General features: G+C 39.7%; 1 protein-coding gene across 1 annotated transcript; it reads left to right on the forward strand.

Moving 5' to 3' along the window:
• Positions 1-413: 413 nt before the first annotated feature.
• COX7A2 (cytochrome c oxidase subunit 7A2) lies at positions 414-6038 on the forward strand. The gene is made up of 4 exons (XM_024731906.1): positions 414-558; positions 1759-1848; positions 4389-4473; positions 5832-6038. Exons 1-4 carry the CDS (start codon positions 541-543, stop codon positions 5888-5890), a joined length of 252 nt encoding a protein of 83 aa, XP_024587674.1. The 5' UTR covers positions 414-540; the 3' UTR covers positions 5891-6038.
• Positions 6039-14458: the final 8420 nt, after the last annotated feature.

The following is a 14458-nucleotide window of genomic DNA, read 5'->3' on the forward strand; positions in this document are numbered from 1 at the left end:
CGTCCTCACAACAGTGGAGAAAACTGATTGTATCCGTGTAAGAGAAGTTATACTTTTTGTTTTGTATTTCATCCAGCTTCACAGTTTAGAGTTCGGCCAAACCAGCGTTCTAAACTGTGGCTCAAAGGTTGCTCAGAGTTTTACGTCTTCTCGTTCAAAATACACACACTAATTTTCTTCGATAGCCTGGTCTCACATTAATTTTATCTGAGCTAGTTAAACGAGTACGTAATGCCTCGCTCCCTGCCTCTCAGGTCTCAAAAGTCGTTCCTTTATCCCCAGCCTCCGCTCCCGGGGTAACCGGCGGCTCAGGAGCAAGGTCGAGGCGCAGAGACAGCCCGCCGGCTAGAGCGGCCACAGCCGTCCGGCCGCTCTCTCTTTTCTTCCGCTCTCTATGGTTAGGAGCAAGTCCCGCCTCCGCCCGGAAGTATTTAGGCTCCAGGCGCTTGCGCAAGGCCAGAAAGTAATTCCGGTTCCCGCGTGTGGATCTTCGTTCCTGGTGTTCAGCTGTCGCGGTTGGTGGGCAGTAACGGAGCCAAGATGCTGCGGAGTCTGCTGGTGAGTAGCTTGTCGGCTGGCATTCGGGATGTGGGGCGAGAGGGTTGGGAGCGGAGGCTAGAGGTTCGCGACAGGAAAGCCTCTCCTGGGAGGGAAGGGGAGAGGGAGAGGGCGGCTTCGGAGGTCACCTTCCTTGGTCCGTGTCCTTTTCGCTTGACCTTCCTTCCCTTCCATGGATCCCTCTTGCCCCAAGCTGTGCTGGGTAGTTGTAAGGAGTGGAGAAGCTGGGGAGGTGACCAGAGGATTGTGCGTTAGACAAGCCTTGGGTTCTTAGTCGCCACCCCTAATCTTGTGGGTGCGGGTGGGAAGTTTCTGATACCCGGAAGCGTCAGCAGAAGGATGTTCATCGGATACCGAGAGGTTTGAGTTTCAGTGACTCTGAGGTTTGTGAGCAGCAGAAGGCAGTTTAAAAAGCAAGCCTTTCAGTTTTGGCTGGCACTTCAGGAGCATTCATGGCCGAAGGGTCGTGTTGCTTCCATCAGGCGGTTCTGCAGTGTCCTTCACCGCTCCACCGACTTTGAGCATGTGAAATATTTTCCCCAAATTTTGAAGAAGAGAAGGAAAATGTAATAGTGATCGTTTTCTTCGGTAATTATCCAATAAAGCTTTACTTATCTTCTCAAAATATTATTTATTTTAGAAAGTGGAGTGCATATTTGTAATTTATTTCAACTGGATATGTAATGCAAGTCTCTTGTAAAAGATTTATGCCCTGTTAATTCTTTGGGGAAAATGTAATGAGGGAAGCATTTTAATTAAGTAGGAATCATGCCAGTTTATTTTGATATCAAGTAATAGATTTTTAATAATATGGTAGAGTATTTAAATAAAAAACTTCGAACCTCGTGTATTTTGTAACCATTATTTATTTCTGTAATATCTATATATCAGTATGTTTTCCTCATATAATGCTACTGGTTCAATTCAGGTAAAGATCATGATTTTTTTCCCCTCAAAATCTACATGAATTGCTTCTTAAATGTGGTGTTTGGAGACTTCAGAATGTAATATAAAGAGCAGTGGCGGGGCGACAAATAGGAAAACCTCAGTGCTTGTCTGTGACTTTGTCATTGACAAATCGGATATGTTTTAACTCTCAGTTTCACTTTTCTGTAATACTGAAGATTGGAAATGGTTGGTTTTGAAGGTTTCTTTAAGCCCTAAGTCTGTTTAGTATATGTGGATTTTTTTAAATTTCAGGCTCTTCGTCAGATTGCCCAGAGGACCATAAGTACTGCTTCACGCAGGCAGTTTGAAAATAAAGTTCCAGAGAAACAAAAGCTCTTTCAGGTACTGAAGTATTTTATAGGAGATTGTTACTTGTTATGATAAGATTACCAAAAGTTGGCGATAGGAGGTAAATCTGGAGACGTCTGATTGTTAGCAATCCTGTTGTATTAGCAGAAGAGTAATAGGAAACTGTCTGTCGATAGCTAACTGGGCATTTGCTATAACCAAGAGGCCCTTGGGAAAGCAGAAGAAATGAAGGGGTAAAGATCAAAGACACTTTCTTTTTGGAGGAGTCACATTGGGTTGGCACTCTGGGGTAGCTGCACAGTAATAGACAAATAGACCATAGAAAGAGCCCAGAAACAGAACAAATACATTATTATATGTAGAAACTTGATATATGTTAAAGGTGCTATTTCATATCAGTGGGGAATGGAAAAATTGGGTGGCTGTTTTTTTGTGTTTTTTTTTTTGCGGTACGCGGGCCTCTCACTGTTGTGGCCTCTCCCGTTGCGGAGCACAGGGTCCGGACACGCAGGCTCAGCAGCCATGGCTCACGGGCCCAGCCGCTCCGCGGCACGTAGGATCTTCCGGGACCGGGGCACGAACCCGTGTCCCCTGCATCGGCAGGCGGACTTTCAACCACTGCACCACCAGGGAAGCCCTGGGTGGCTGTTTTGAAGAAAGTAAAGTTATATCCGTTCTGTATTGTGTGTTAAAAGATTAACTGCAGATATAAATACTTCTCCCTCAAAAAATATTAAAAGAAAATATAGGAGAATTTTTTTGCAGCTTACTGAGGTATGATTGACAAGTAAAAATCTCAAGCATTGGGAATTCCTTGGTGGTCCAGTGGTTGAGAATCCACCTTCCTATGCAAGGGACGCGGGTTTGATCCCTGGGGATGGGGGAACTAAGATCCTTCCTGCCCCGGGGGAACTAAGACCACACACTGCAACTACTGAGCCCACGCACCACAACTATAGAGAGGCCCACTCACCACAACGAAGATCCCACGTGCCGCAGCTAAGACCTGAAACAAAGAAAGAAAGAAAGAAAGAAAGAAAGAATATAAATAAATAGTTTGTATTTAGGTTGTACCTGATTTTTTTTTTAAGGTGTACAAACAATGTGATATTTAATGTATCTATGAATGATTACCACAATCAGGTTTAATCTTAGGGGTCATCCTAAGAAAGTCTTTACAAAGCCTAGAAGCTGTAAAGGAGAAAAATTGCAAGGTTTGGTGACACGAAAATTTTAAATGTACTTATGGTACAAATTGAGGTAAGTGACAAATTGAGGGAAAATTTTTTAAATTAACAAAATTTTTAATATTGACAAAAAGTTAATAACCTTAGCATACAGAGAGCTCCTACAGATCAGTAAGAAATGCAAATTAAAATGACAAGTTGCTACTTTTTTTCCCTGTTCGATTGTCAAAATTTTAGAAGATTTAAAATAGGTTATGTTAGCCAGGTGCGGGAGATAAGTGCGTTCCTATACAGTACGTTGATACATGCTAGGAAGTAGTATTGGTACAGAAATTTTAGAGTATTTGAAAGTATTAGAAGCAAATTATTGTACATATCCTATTCAGGACTCCCATTTCAAGAATCTTTCCTACAGAATAGTAGCATAAATATATAAAAATAGGAAATAGGCTATTAATCATTATGGGAGTTTAATATCAAAAAAACCCAACAACCTAAATACCCATTAATAAAGGATTGGCTAATGTAATTTTATTTTTTGCACAGTGGAATACTGTGTAGCCATTAAAAGGAACAAAGTAGGTTTAAATGGGCTAGATGGTTTTTAAGATAATGTTGAGTGAAAAATCTGTGATAGGCCATTATATAGCATAATCTCATTTTGTGTATTAAACAAGTATGTGCATAAATTAGAAGCTATGACAATACAAGCTTTAAAAAATTAAGGATATGTATTAATATGTGTTAATAGTGGTTTTCTCATGAGGAAAGACTTAGTGGGACAGAGCACTTACCTTTATAAGTAGTTAGGTTATCAGTGATTTTTTTGTTTAATTGTGATCTCTGATGTTTCATAAAGAAAATTTTAAGTGGTTAAAAAAATAGTATCATGTACGCTGCATAAAAATAAAATACTTACATTTAACAGATGTGTTAAGTATCCTACTCTATGCCAGGTGCTGGATTGGGAGACTAAGGATATAATTTAGGGTTATAAACCAAAACTCTCTCTCCTTTTTTTTTAAGGGAAAAAAAGATCGTACCTATGACCAAAGTGTGAGGATTATTGCTTTTTTTAAAATTTAATTGATGAACTCAATGAATATATTTTCACAGCTTTACTGTTTATGTGTTCTTTGGAAAGAACATTTTATTAAATCTCAAATTAACTTTAAAAGAAAGAATGTTGATTTTTAGGAGTTTTTATTTTAAAAGTAGTTGCAGTAGGGAAAGATTCAGGAGAAGGGTAGTCCTTTTTAATTTTGATATTTAAAATATTTCAATTTCAGTGTTTTAAGAAGCCACTTAATTTTATATGAATGGATTAGTCTTTTTCATTTAGTTGGAAACCATTGATATACATTAATTATTATTTTTTTAACCTAGGAGGATAATGGAATTCCAGTGCATCTAAAGGGTGGGATAGCTGATGCCCTCCTGTACAGAGCCACCATGATTCTTACAGTTGGTGGTAAGACATTTGGAATGCTTGCTCTATAGCAAAATCATAGTAGCGATAACTAACATCATTGCTCTCACTGTGCCAGTTTTTTAACACAGGCAGTCGTCCCCAGAATCTGAGGTCTTACTGCTTTACATATAATGACTCACAAAGGTGATTGATACATATTGTATAAGAACGTTTTAATGTCTTTTAAAAAAAATAAACCGATAAAGTTTGATAATTATCTTGTGATAGAGGTGGCTTTTGGAATGTGCCGCTGGTGGCCCTGCAGGCCTTTGGAAGAGCCAAAGATAGCTGCTCTATCCCATCTCCTATAACAGGGGTTCTTAAATATTTTGACAATGATGTCTAATAATAATACACTTTACATCTAATCCCTGTACATACATATTTATGACAGAGATAAAACCTTATACAGCACAATACTTTTACTGCATGTAAAGTGCTTTGATATGTTTTCTGTGGATTGGGCAGTTCCATTATTCAGTATTAGCAGTGGAATATCACAAATCAGCATGCTAGGAGCAGAGTTAGGAATCTGAACGATTGCTCCCTGGCGGGAGAAAGGGGAACAGTATTAGACTGATTACTTAGGAGTGCCACATATGTGGATTTCTGTAACCCTTGTATTAAGTCTGTAACGTATCCTCGTTTTAAAGATGGAGAAATTATGTTAATTACCCAGATGTTATTGCTTTGGAAGAGCTGGTGTTTGAACCCTAATCACAAAGTCCCCTTATGCTTATGCCAAGGTGCCTTTTTTGGCTTGAATTGAATGCAGTGAAGGGACATTTTATGGGCAACAAGCAGATAGTGACGTTTGGGCTTTCTTAAGGTAAAGTCCTAAATTCTTTTTGGCCAGTGTGACTATTTCGTAGACGTTTTGGTAATTAGTTTTAAAAATAAATTTCCAGTTATTAGAAATTCTTACTTCAAATTTGATTATTTAAAAATTATATGTCCCTCTTGCTTGGTTTTATATTGATAATACACTTCAGGGAAGGCTTTGCCTATTTGACCTTTTGGCTTTTGAATCATTCTTAGCATTTCTCAGGCAATTTTAGGTTTTATGTTCTTAATCTTATTTAAAATTTTTTTACATGTCATTACGTTAAATACATTACTGTGCTGCATCTAACACTTTCTATACAAGTTAAGTAATATTAAAACTAGATTAAACGTGTTTTATATGTATTTATTTTAAATTTTGCCAGCACCTATCAAAATACTTCTGTATATTCCCATAAAAGTAGTTTTAACACCAGCCTTGCCTCTTTATCTTACAACTTTTTAGCTGGAATATTGGGTTTATACATTTAAACCTGAGAATTTCCTGTTAAGTTCTTATTTCCTTTATTTTTCAGGAACAGCATATGGCATGTATCAGCTGGCTGTGGCTTCATTCCCCAAGAAGCAGGGTTGACTTCAGTTTATCCTCCCAGCAATCGGTTGGTTCAACTCCATTCAGTTCTCTGTGGACCAGTAGTCTGATAACTAACTTGAGTTCTTCTTTGGGAATCAATATTTATTGACTTGTACTAGCTGCCACCAATAAAGCAGTCTTTACCATGCTTTGTTTTATTTGATCACTTTAGGATACATTATACCAGTAATAGCAGCCTTTATAAACCTTAGGTAAGGAGGAATCTTTTGTCATTAGGTTATATATAGTACCATTGTGGTATTATTTTAGTGAAATTTTATTTTTAGCAGCTTAGAATTCCAACAGGGGATGGTCTTCAGCTTTAATTGAGCTTGACACTCGGAGTGCATATTTCTTTGAGTCTTCCCCTCCCCTCTCTTCCCTGCTGTGCTGTATCCTGGGATATGCTAGCACCTAGGGTTAGTGGAAGCAGGTTAGTTTTGGCTCATGGGGTTCAAGTTTCTTTTTTCCTCCCTTAGCTGTGTGTGTTTATGTTTAAGAATATTGGATGCATTCCACAGTTTAGAGTAGGCTTTAGCAGAATTGCTGTAAAATAATCCAGTATTTGTTCTTTTCACACTCAGAATGGGCTTCTGTTATGTTAGTTTAATCCATAACATACAGTGTACCTTTCCTTAAAATACTTAGTTCATTTGTAAAAGTTATCTTCTGGGGGAACAGGAGTCAGACTTTGTCATCTCTGCAAGGTGTGCATTTGTAACACTGTGAAGATTAAGAGTCTAGATCCGTCAGATCTAGGGGAAATCTATGAGTAAGGGTTTTATAAAAGCTTCAATTTCTGGATAAAATTGAGAAAACTAATATAGTTAGAAAAATGGAGTCAAGTCTGAAATACCAAACTAACTCTTTTCCTTTTAAAACATTGAGGCTTATGGTACAAATCCATTTCAAGAGGTACCTAATGAAAGGTGTTTCAGCCTTGAGTCTTGAAAGTTAGAAAGATCTTGGTTAGCCATATATCTAACCTGCCACTGAATACAGGAATCCACCCAGCCTCTTACAGAATCTCATTACTAACATCAGCAGAGAACACTGCTTTTGAAGGGAGTGGAATGAATATTGTTAGACATTTCTAAATGCTGAGAAATATCTTAAGTAGGCCTGGAATCTGGTCCAATTCTGATTCAGAGCTAAAAAGCAACCAGTGATAATATTTTGAAACGAGCTATATTTATCAGCATTGTACAAAGGAGAATTTCCTCAATGTGATTTGACATGCTTTTATAACATGATGTGAAAGATACTTTTGTGCAGTAAAAACGAAGAACATCTTGGTATCTTCTACAACCTTCAGCTCTTGATTCTGTGAGAGGTGCTTTTCTATTTCTGGTGTAACCTAGTCAGACAATTAAAACTTTTTTTAATGCCAAAATGTTCAACATGACAAGATTGGATAAAGTAGGAGTAGGTTAAATGCTTAAGAGACTTTAAAATATTTTTAAATGCTATGATTAAGTTTTTGCCCTTCATCCTAAAATTCTGAACTGTCAGCAGGGGTGGAGATGGGGAGGGGATAAGGGGTGGGGTCTCAGAAGAGGGGTTGCTGGATAGGAGCTTGTGAAATTGTCTGCTATTCTTAGCGTTTAGTAAGAGAGAGATTGCTGTTATTGATTCAAAGACTAACCAGATGTTCATAGAGCAGAGTCCATGAGAAGTATTGCCAATGTGGCCTTCAGGAAACGAACAACTATCATTCCAATCTGCTTTGTATCTTTACCACGTATTATCCTTTTGAGAAGAGTATCTGCTACTAAATAGAAGAAATTCTCTGACGATATTATCCCACTAATATAAGCGCCGTGGCAGATATATTTAAGTGAAACTTTGTCACAGTTAGTACTGTGCTCAGGATTGGATCTGTAGTCTAGCTACTCTAGATGAAGTGACATCGAAAAAACTAGAACTCAGGGCATGCAGTTTACCCAAAGCTACAAATAAATGGCAGCACAATTTCCAAGTCCATTTTTATCTGATTCTTAAAGTTCATGGTCTTTGTAGTATACTTCATCTTACCAGGTGTTTAATGACGTGGGCTGGGATAGCTTCGGTGCACTGCTGGCAGCCTCGTATGCAGATAGGAATGCCCTGCAGACTCCCATCCCCTGTCCAGTCAGACTTCTGGGAAGAGTGATCGCTACAGTCTCCAGTTCCTTTGTTCAGTTGCACATCGATCCCTCTGTGTAACTTGCAGCATACCTACGTCTTCAACATCTGTCGCTTCCATTTTATAAATGAGATCTGAAGTCGGCACTCGCCACCAGCCACAGTGCTCTTCTGCTTGGTGCGTGCGTACTCGTTCTTGACTGAGAATCTGGGAAAGCCCCCCAGCTTCTGCTGGAAACGTTGACATTCTCCCCTTTGCTCCCAGCGTTCCCTGTACTCATCTTTACCAAGAGTTTAATGCCTCTGAATCTGAATTCAAATTTGAGTTACAATTGTCGATAAGACTGGGAACCAGTGTAGCATTGTAGTTAATTACAGATCATGGAGTCAGAAGACCCAGCTTCAACCCTTGGATTAGGTGACCATGGGTAGCCAACCTTGCTAAACCTGTGTCCTCATCTGCACAAGTGGAATAATGCCTAGGCACATGGTTATTCTAATGCAAGTAAAGCACGAAAAATGGTTTCCGACACATACCAAGTGTGCATAAATGCTAGGCACTTCTATTGTTAGCTCTCTGAGAGAAGGAACTATACCTTTCAACTCATATCCCTATCAACTTGGCATAGAGCAGGGACCATAAGCTGGTCAGGGCTGGTAGGAGAGGTTCACGCTTTCATCCATGTCCTGGGTGCCTTCTTTTGGCTCTGCTCTCCTTAGAGTGTGTCTTTCATTCTCCTTGTAAGATGGCTGCCGCAGCTCCGGCTATTGTGTGTGTTTTCCTGCAGGAAGAAGGATTGGTGAAAAGAGCACATGCTAAACAAGCGAGCTCTCTTTAAAGAGCCTCAGAAGCCCCACACAAAGACTTAAACTTATATCCCTTTAGCCAGATGTTCCACCACGTGATCATGCCTGCATTCAAGGAGGCCAAGAAATGTCTCAAATGGGCATATTGCCAAGCAAAATTGGAGTTCTGTTGAATAAGAAGGGGAGACTGGGTATTGAGTTGACAACGAATAGTCTCTCCCCCAGCCAGTTCGTTTTTTAAAAGAATGAAGTCCACGCTGGAGGAGACAGGACAGGACCCAGGAGCATTTTGGTTCCTACTTCTAGTTGTTTCTGATGCCCACAGCCATGCCTGCTGGTAGGCTTGGCTGCATTTCGTCGTCCAATAACTTTCTCTTTGTGCTGAAGTTAGTTCAGGTAGGTTTCTCAACCAGGAACCAAACAAAGCAATATTTCCTGAGTTTCCCATCTATCATACCATCTAATAGGAGCACACTTTTACCATTTACTCTAAACCATAGTTAGGTGCTTAATAAAGGCAGCCATTACTGGTTTCTCATAGCAGACAGGAATGGCTCAATGCACCATGAATGCCAGTAGAGACAGAGAATACAAGAATGATAAGAATTACAGCGCTGCTATAGCCAGTTGGGTTCAGGGTTTGCAGAAGCCTTCCTGCCGCCTGAGATAGGTATGCACAAGTTCCCCAGAGCTGCCAATTTCACAGGCCTCCAGCTTGGGACTCCCACTGCCTGGGTCCTGTAAGCAACATGTCATGATCCACTACCCAGAGCTTTGCTTCTACATATACTTCGAGATCAATAATTCAAGTTAACAGATATTGAGTACCTACTGGGTGCCAGACACTGTTGTGTGTGCCTGGGGATCATTGGTGAGCAAAATATGCACATTCCTGCCCTCACAGAGTTTACATTATAGTGAGGGGTAGCAGGGAAGACAATAAACAAAAATAAATTGTACAGTATGTTGGCAGGTAGTCAATTCTATGGGGAAAAAAGACCAAAGGGGACAGCTGGCATGGGGCTGGGCTGATTGGGTGTAGTAGTAAATGAGGTATGAAGATGGGTTTCAATGGGGTGGTTAGATTTAGATAAAAACTGTAGAGGTGAGGGAGCTAGTCAAGCAGATATATAGGGAAAGGGCATTAAAGAGGGAGTAGCTTAGAGCGGGTGCCCTCATGTGCCCAGCATGTTCAAGAACACGAAGGCAGGAGCAGTTATGGCTGACCGAGTGGGAGAGGAGAAGGCGGAGAGGTAAGAAGCGGTCGCACCAAGGAGGGCCTTGCAGGCTATTGTCAGGACTTGGGCTTTTACTCTGAGCGGTATGGGGAGCCATTGCAGAGTTTCTCACAGAAGAGAGACTTATATGTTCTAAAGAGGACTGGCTTGGCTGTCATGTTGAAATAGAGCATAGGGGACCCAGGGTAGAAGCAGGCAGACCCATCAGGAAGCCTCGTGCAGCTATTCAGGTAAGGAGTGATGGAGGCAATGGAAAGTGGTCAGATTATGAACAGAGGTGGAGTTTTACTCATCAGCCACTTAGACCTTGCCCTTCTCCATCCATCCATCCACCCATCCACCCATCCACCCATCCACCCATCCATCCATCCATCCAACAATTACTTATTGAAAGCCTACTTTGTGTAAGGCACTGTTCTCAGCTCTGAGAATACAAGTGTGAACTAGACCGGCAAGCTGTTCTATGGAACTTACATTCTAGTCAGTGGACGTAGACAGTAAACCATAAGCAGGGTAATGGTCTACAATGGGAACGGCTGTAAAGGAATCAACAGTGTGATCTCAGGAAAAGTGCCGGAGTGGAAGCTAGAAAAGGCCTCAGAGGAAGTGTCATTTGAAACAAGACCAGAAAAGAAGGGGTCTACTGTGCTAAAACTCAGGAGAAAAGCATTGAGGGGAAAGGGAAGTTGCTTTGCGTCTTTAATTGCAGATAGAAGACCAGTGTTGTTGAAACACAGGGAGCTGGAGAAAGACGGCAGCGGTGGCTACCTCTTCCCCCGTGACCAACACAACACCTGGCCCTCTTCCTACACTCAAGGTCCAGATGGCTTTATTTCTGGTTTCATGTTACACAACACAGTCTGATAACCATAGCATTGATTTATCCAAAAGTCTAAACAGAAACTAGCAGGTGAACATTCTGTTCCAGACAGTTGTTGTGACTGTTATTAGCAAGAACTAGAAGCTGAGGAAATACAGTTAAGGGGAGATCAAACACACAGCAGTTATGTTTGAACCTGATCCCAAATCAAAATCTATCTTATTCAGAATCCCTTTTTTTTTTTTTTTTTTTTGCGGTACACGGGCCTCTCACTGTTGTGGCCTCTCCCGTTGCAGAGCACAGGCTCCGGACGCGCAGGCTCAGCGGCCATGGCTCACGGGCCCAGCCACACCGCGGCATGTGGGATCTTCCCGGACCGGGGCATGAACCCGTGTCCCCTGCATCGGCAGGCGGACTCTCAACCACTGCGCCACCAGGGAAGCCCCTAGAATCCCATTTTTTAAATCTGCTATGTACCATGTTACTTCTTAGATGGGGAAAGAAGAAAAAAGTACTTAGGACAACTGTACTAGTTGGTTCCCTCATAGCCTTTATTCTGTGTGAACACTGCTGATTCACTGGTTATGTTTGGTAAATCTGCATCTTAATGATTGGCGATTTTTTATTCTCTCTCTCTCTCTCTCTCTCTCCTCTGTGATTCCCATGAAGCTGACCATGTATCTGCTCTGACTGCCTGTCTCTATTGAAATTATAGTTTTACAGTTGTTTCTAATATATATATATATATATTTATTTTAAAGCAACTCCAAGTCAGGGGTATTTTGAAGAACTCATTAGTGAGGAAAACCAATCAAAACATAAGACATTTTCTAAATGTTTATCTTAGTATAATACACCAGAGGGCGGTCATGATTAAATGTTTACAATTAAATTGCTTGGAAACTAGAGAGCTGTCTACTGAAATGGGTATTTCAAAGCACACATGAAGTTTGCCAGAGGAAGAGGAGATCACAGTATTAGATTCTGCAGCCTTAGTGCTAGAATATAATAAATGTGTGTGTATGTATATACCTGTATGGCTTTCATTTTTGGTTTTTAATTATGTGATCACTGGTTTCCAATTATAAATGTTCCATTAGTATAATGAAAGATGGGCTGTTTCCTTTAATTCTGAGACTAGGTCACATCTTCATTGACCTCTTGTAGGAGGCTGTCATCTTCCCTTTGGGGAGTTGCTAAAAGGATTCTCTGGTGTTATTCTGACGATTAAAGGCGAATGTCTTTGTTTGGCCTTGTTAATCTCTTTCCAGGCCATTTTACCCCCAATTAATGTGCTAAATGTTTTAGTCATGGCCATTACTATTGGATACTTTTCCCGTGGTGCTTTTTCTTAAAACCGTATCTTCTTTGGGAAATCAGAATGTGATGAATCATTGTGACTGTTTTGGTCACAAAAATACACCTTTAGAGTCTGGTCATTTCCCACCTTGATTCTATCCTAATGATCATTGTAATGATTATTTATTTATTTGTATTTATTTTAGTTTTTAATTGAAGTATAGCTGACTTACAGCATTGTATTAGTTTCAGGTGTACAATATAGTAATTTGATACTTTTAGATTTCACTTCATACAAAGTTACTATAAAACATTGACTGTATTCCATGTGCTGTACATTATATCCTTGTAAGTTATTTATTTTATGCCTAGTTGCTTGTACCTTTGAATCCCCTTCACCTATTTTTCCCCTCCCCCAACCCCACTCTGCCCTGGTAAACACTATGTTGTTCTCTGTACCTTTGAGTCTGTTTCTGTTCTATATGTTTGTTTGTTTTATTTTTTAGATTCCACATGTATGTGAAAACATACAGTATTTGTCCTTCTCTGTCTGATTTATTGCACTAAGCATAATACCCTCCAGATCCACCCATATTGTTGCAATGGCAAAATTTTATTCTTTTTTATGGCTGAGGAATATTCCACTGTGTATATATGGCACATCTTAATCCATTCGTCCACTGGTGGGCACTTACTTGTTTTCCATATCTTGGCTATTGTAAATAATACTGCTGTGAACACAGACGTTCATGTATCTTTTCCAATTAATGTTTTCATTTTCTTTGGATAAATACCCAGGAGTGGAATTGCTAGATTGTATGACAGTTTTATTTTTAATTTTTGTTTTCCATACTGACTGTACCAATTTACATTTCCAGACACAACCTCGCCAACACTTGCTATTTCTTGCCTTTTTGATGATAGCCGTTCTGACAGGTGTGGGTGATATTGTGGTTTTGATTTGCATTTCCCTGATGATTAGCGATGTTGAGCATCTTTTCATGTGCCTGTTGGCTGCCTGTATGTCTTCTTTGGAAAAATGCCTATTTAGGTCCTCTGCTTATTTTTTTTAATTGGATTGCTTTTTTTTGATATTGAGTTGTATGAGTTTTTAAAAATATATTTTGAATATTAACCCCTTATCAGACATAATGTTTGCAAATATCTTCTCCCATTTAGTAGGTTGCCTTTTCATTTTGTTCATGGTTTCCTTTGCTGTTCAAAAGCTTTTAAGTTTGATTAGATCCCCTTTCTTTATTTTGCCTTTGATTCCCTTGCCTGAGGAGACAGATGCAAAAAAATTATTGCTGAGACTGATGTCAAAGCGTGTACGGTTAATGTTTTCTTCTAGGAGTTTTCTACTAGCAGAACTTACATTTAAGTCTTTAATCAATGTTGTGTTTATTTTTGTATATGGTGTAAGAAAGTGGTCCAGTTTAATTCTTTTGCATGTAGTTGTCTGGTTTTCCCAACACTGTTTATTGAAGAGACTATCTTTTCCCCATTGTATATTCTTGCCTCCTTTATCATAAATTAATTGACCATATAAGCATGGGTTTATTTCTAGGCTCTCTCTTCTGTTCCACTGATCTGTGTGTCTGTTTTTCTGCCAGTACCATACAGTACGGATTAGTATAGCTTTGTAGTAGAGTCTGAAATTAGGGAGCATGATATCTCCAGCTTTGTTCTTTTTTCTTAAGAATATTTTGACTATTCAGGGTCTCATGAATTTCTATACACATTTTAAAATTATTTGTTCTGGTTCTATGAATAATGCCATTCGTATTTTGATAATGATTGCATTATATCTGTAGATTGCTTTGGGTAGTATGGACCTTATAACATTATTAATTATTACAATCCATTTCTTTGAGCCATTTTCAACTTCTTTCTTTCTGGGAAGTCCAAGATCAAGGTGATGGCCTATTTGCTTCCTTGTCAGAGCTTTGTTCCTGGCTTGCAGATGGTCACCTCACTGCGTCCTCACATGGTCCTTCCACTCTGGTGTGGGGAGAGAGTGCTCTGGTGTCTCTTCTTCTTATAAGTGGCACCAATCTTATTGGATTAAAGCCCAACTCTGATGATCTCATTTAACCTTAATTACTGCCATAAAGACCCCATCTCCAAATACAGTCACCTTGAGGTGACTTCAAATATGACTTTTGAGGGGACACACCTGAAAGAAAATAAGGGTAATTTCTGGTCTTTTGTTCATAAATTTCAAGCAAGGGCTCTGGCCCAGGATCCATCAATGGAAAGGTACCATAATTGGTCCCCTTT

The sequence above is a fragment of the Neophocaena asiaeorientalis genome, unplaced genomic scaffold (assembly GCF_003031525.2).
Source record: "Neophocaena asiaeorientalis asiaeorientalis breed wild unplaced genomic scaffold, Neophocaena_asiaeorientalis_V1.1 scaffold450, whole genome shotgun sequence".
Lineage (NCBI taxonomy): Eukaryota > Metazoa > Chordata > Mammalia > Artiodactyla > Phocoenidae > Neophocaena > Neophocaena asiaeorientalis.

Bases quoted from the DNA above. Each gene is read 5' to 3' on its own strand.
- COX7A2 (XM_024731906.1), top strand. The intron at 1,849-4,388 runs GTACTGAAGTAT...TTTTTAACCTAG, and splicing joins AGAAACAAAAGCTCTTTCAG to GAGGATAATGGAATTCCAGT. The intron at 4,474-5,831 runs GTAAGACATTTG...TTTATTTTTCAG, and splicing joins CATGATTCTTACAGTTGGTG to GAACAGCATATGGCATGTAT.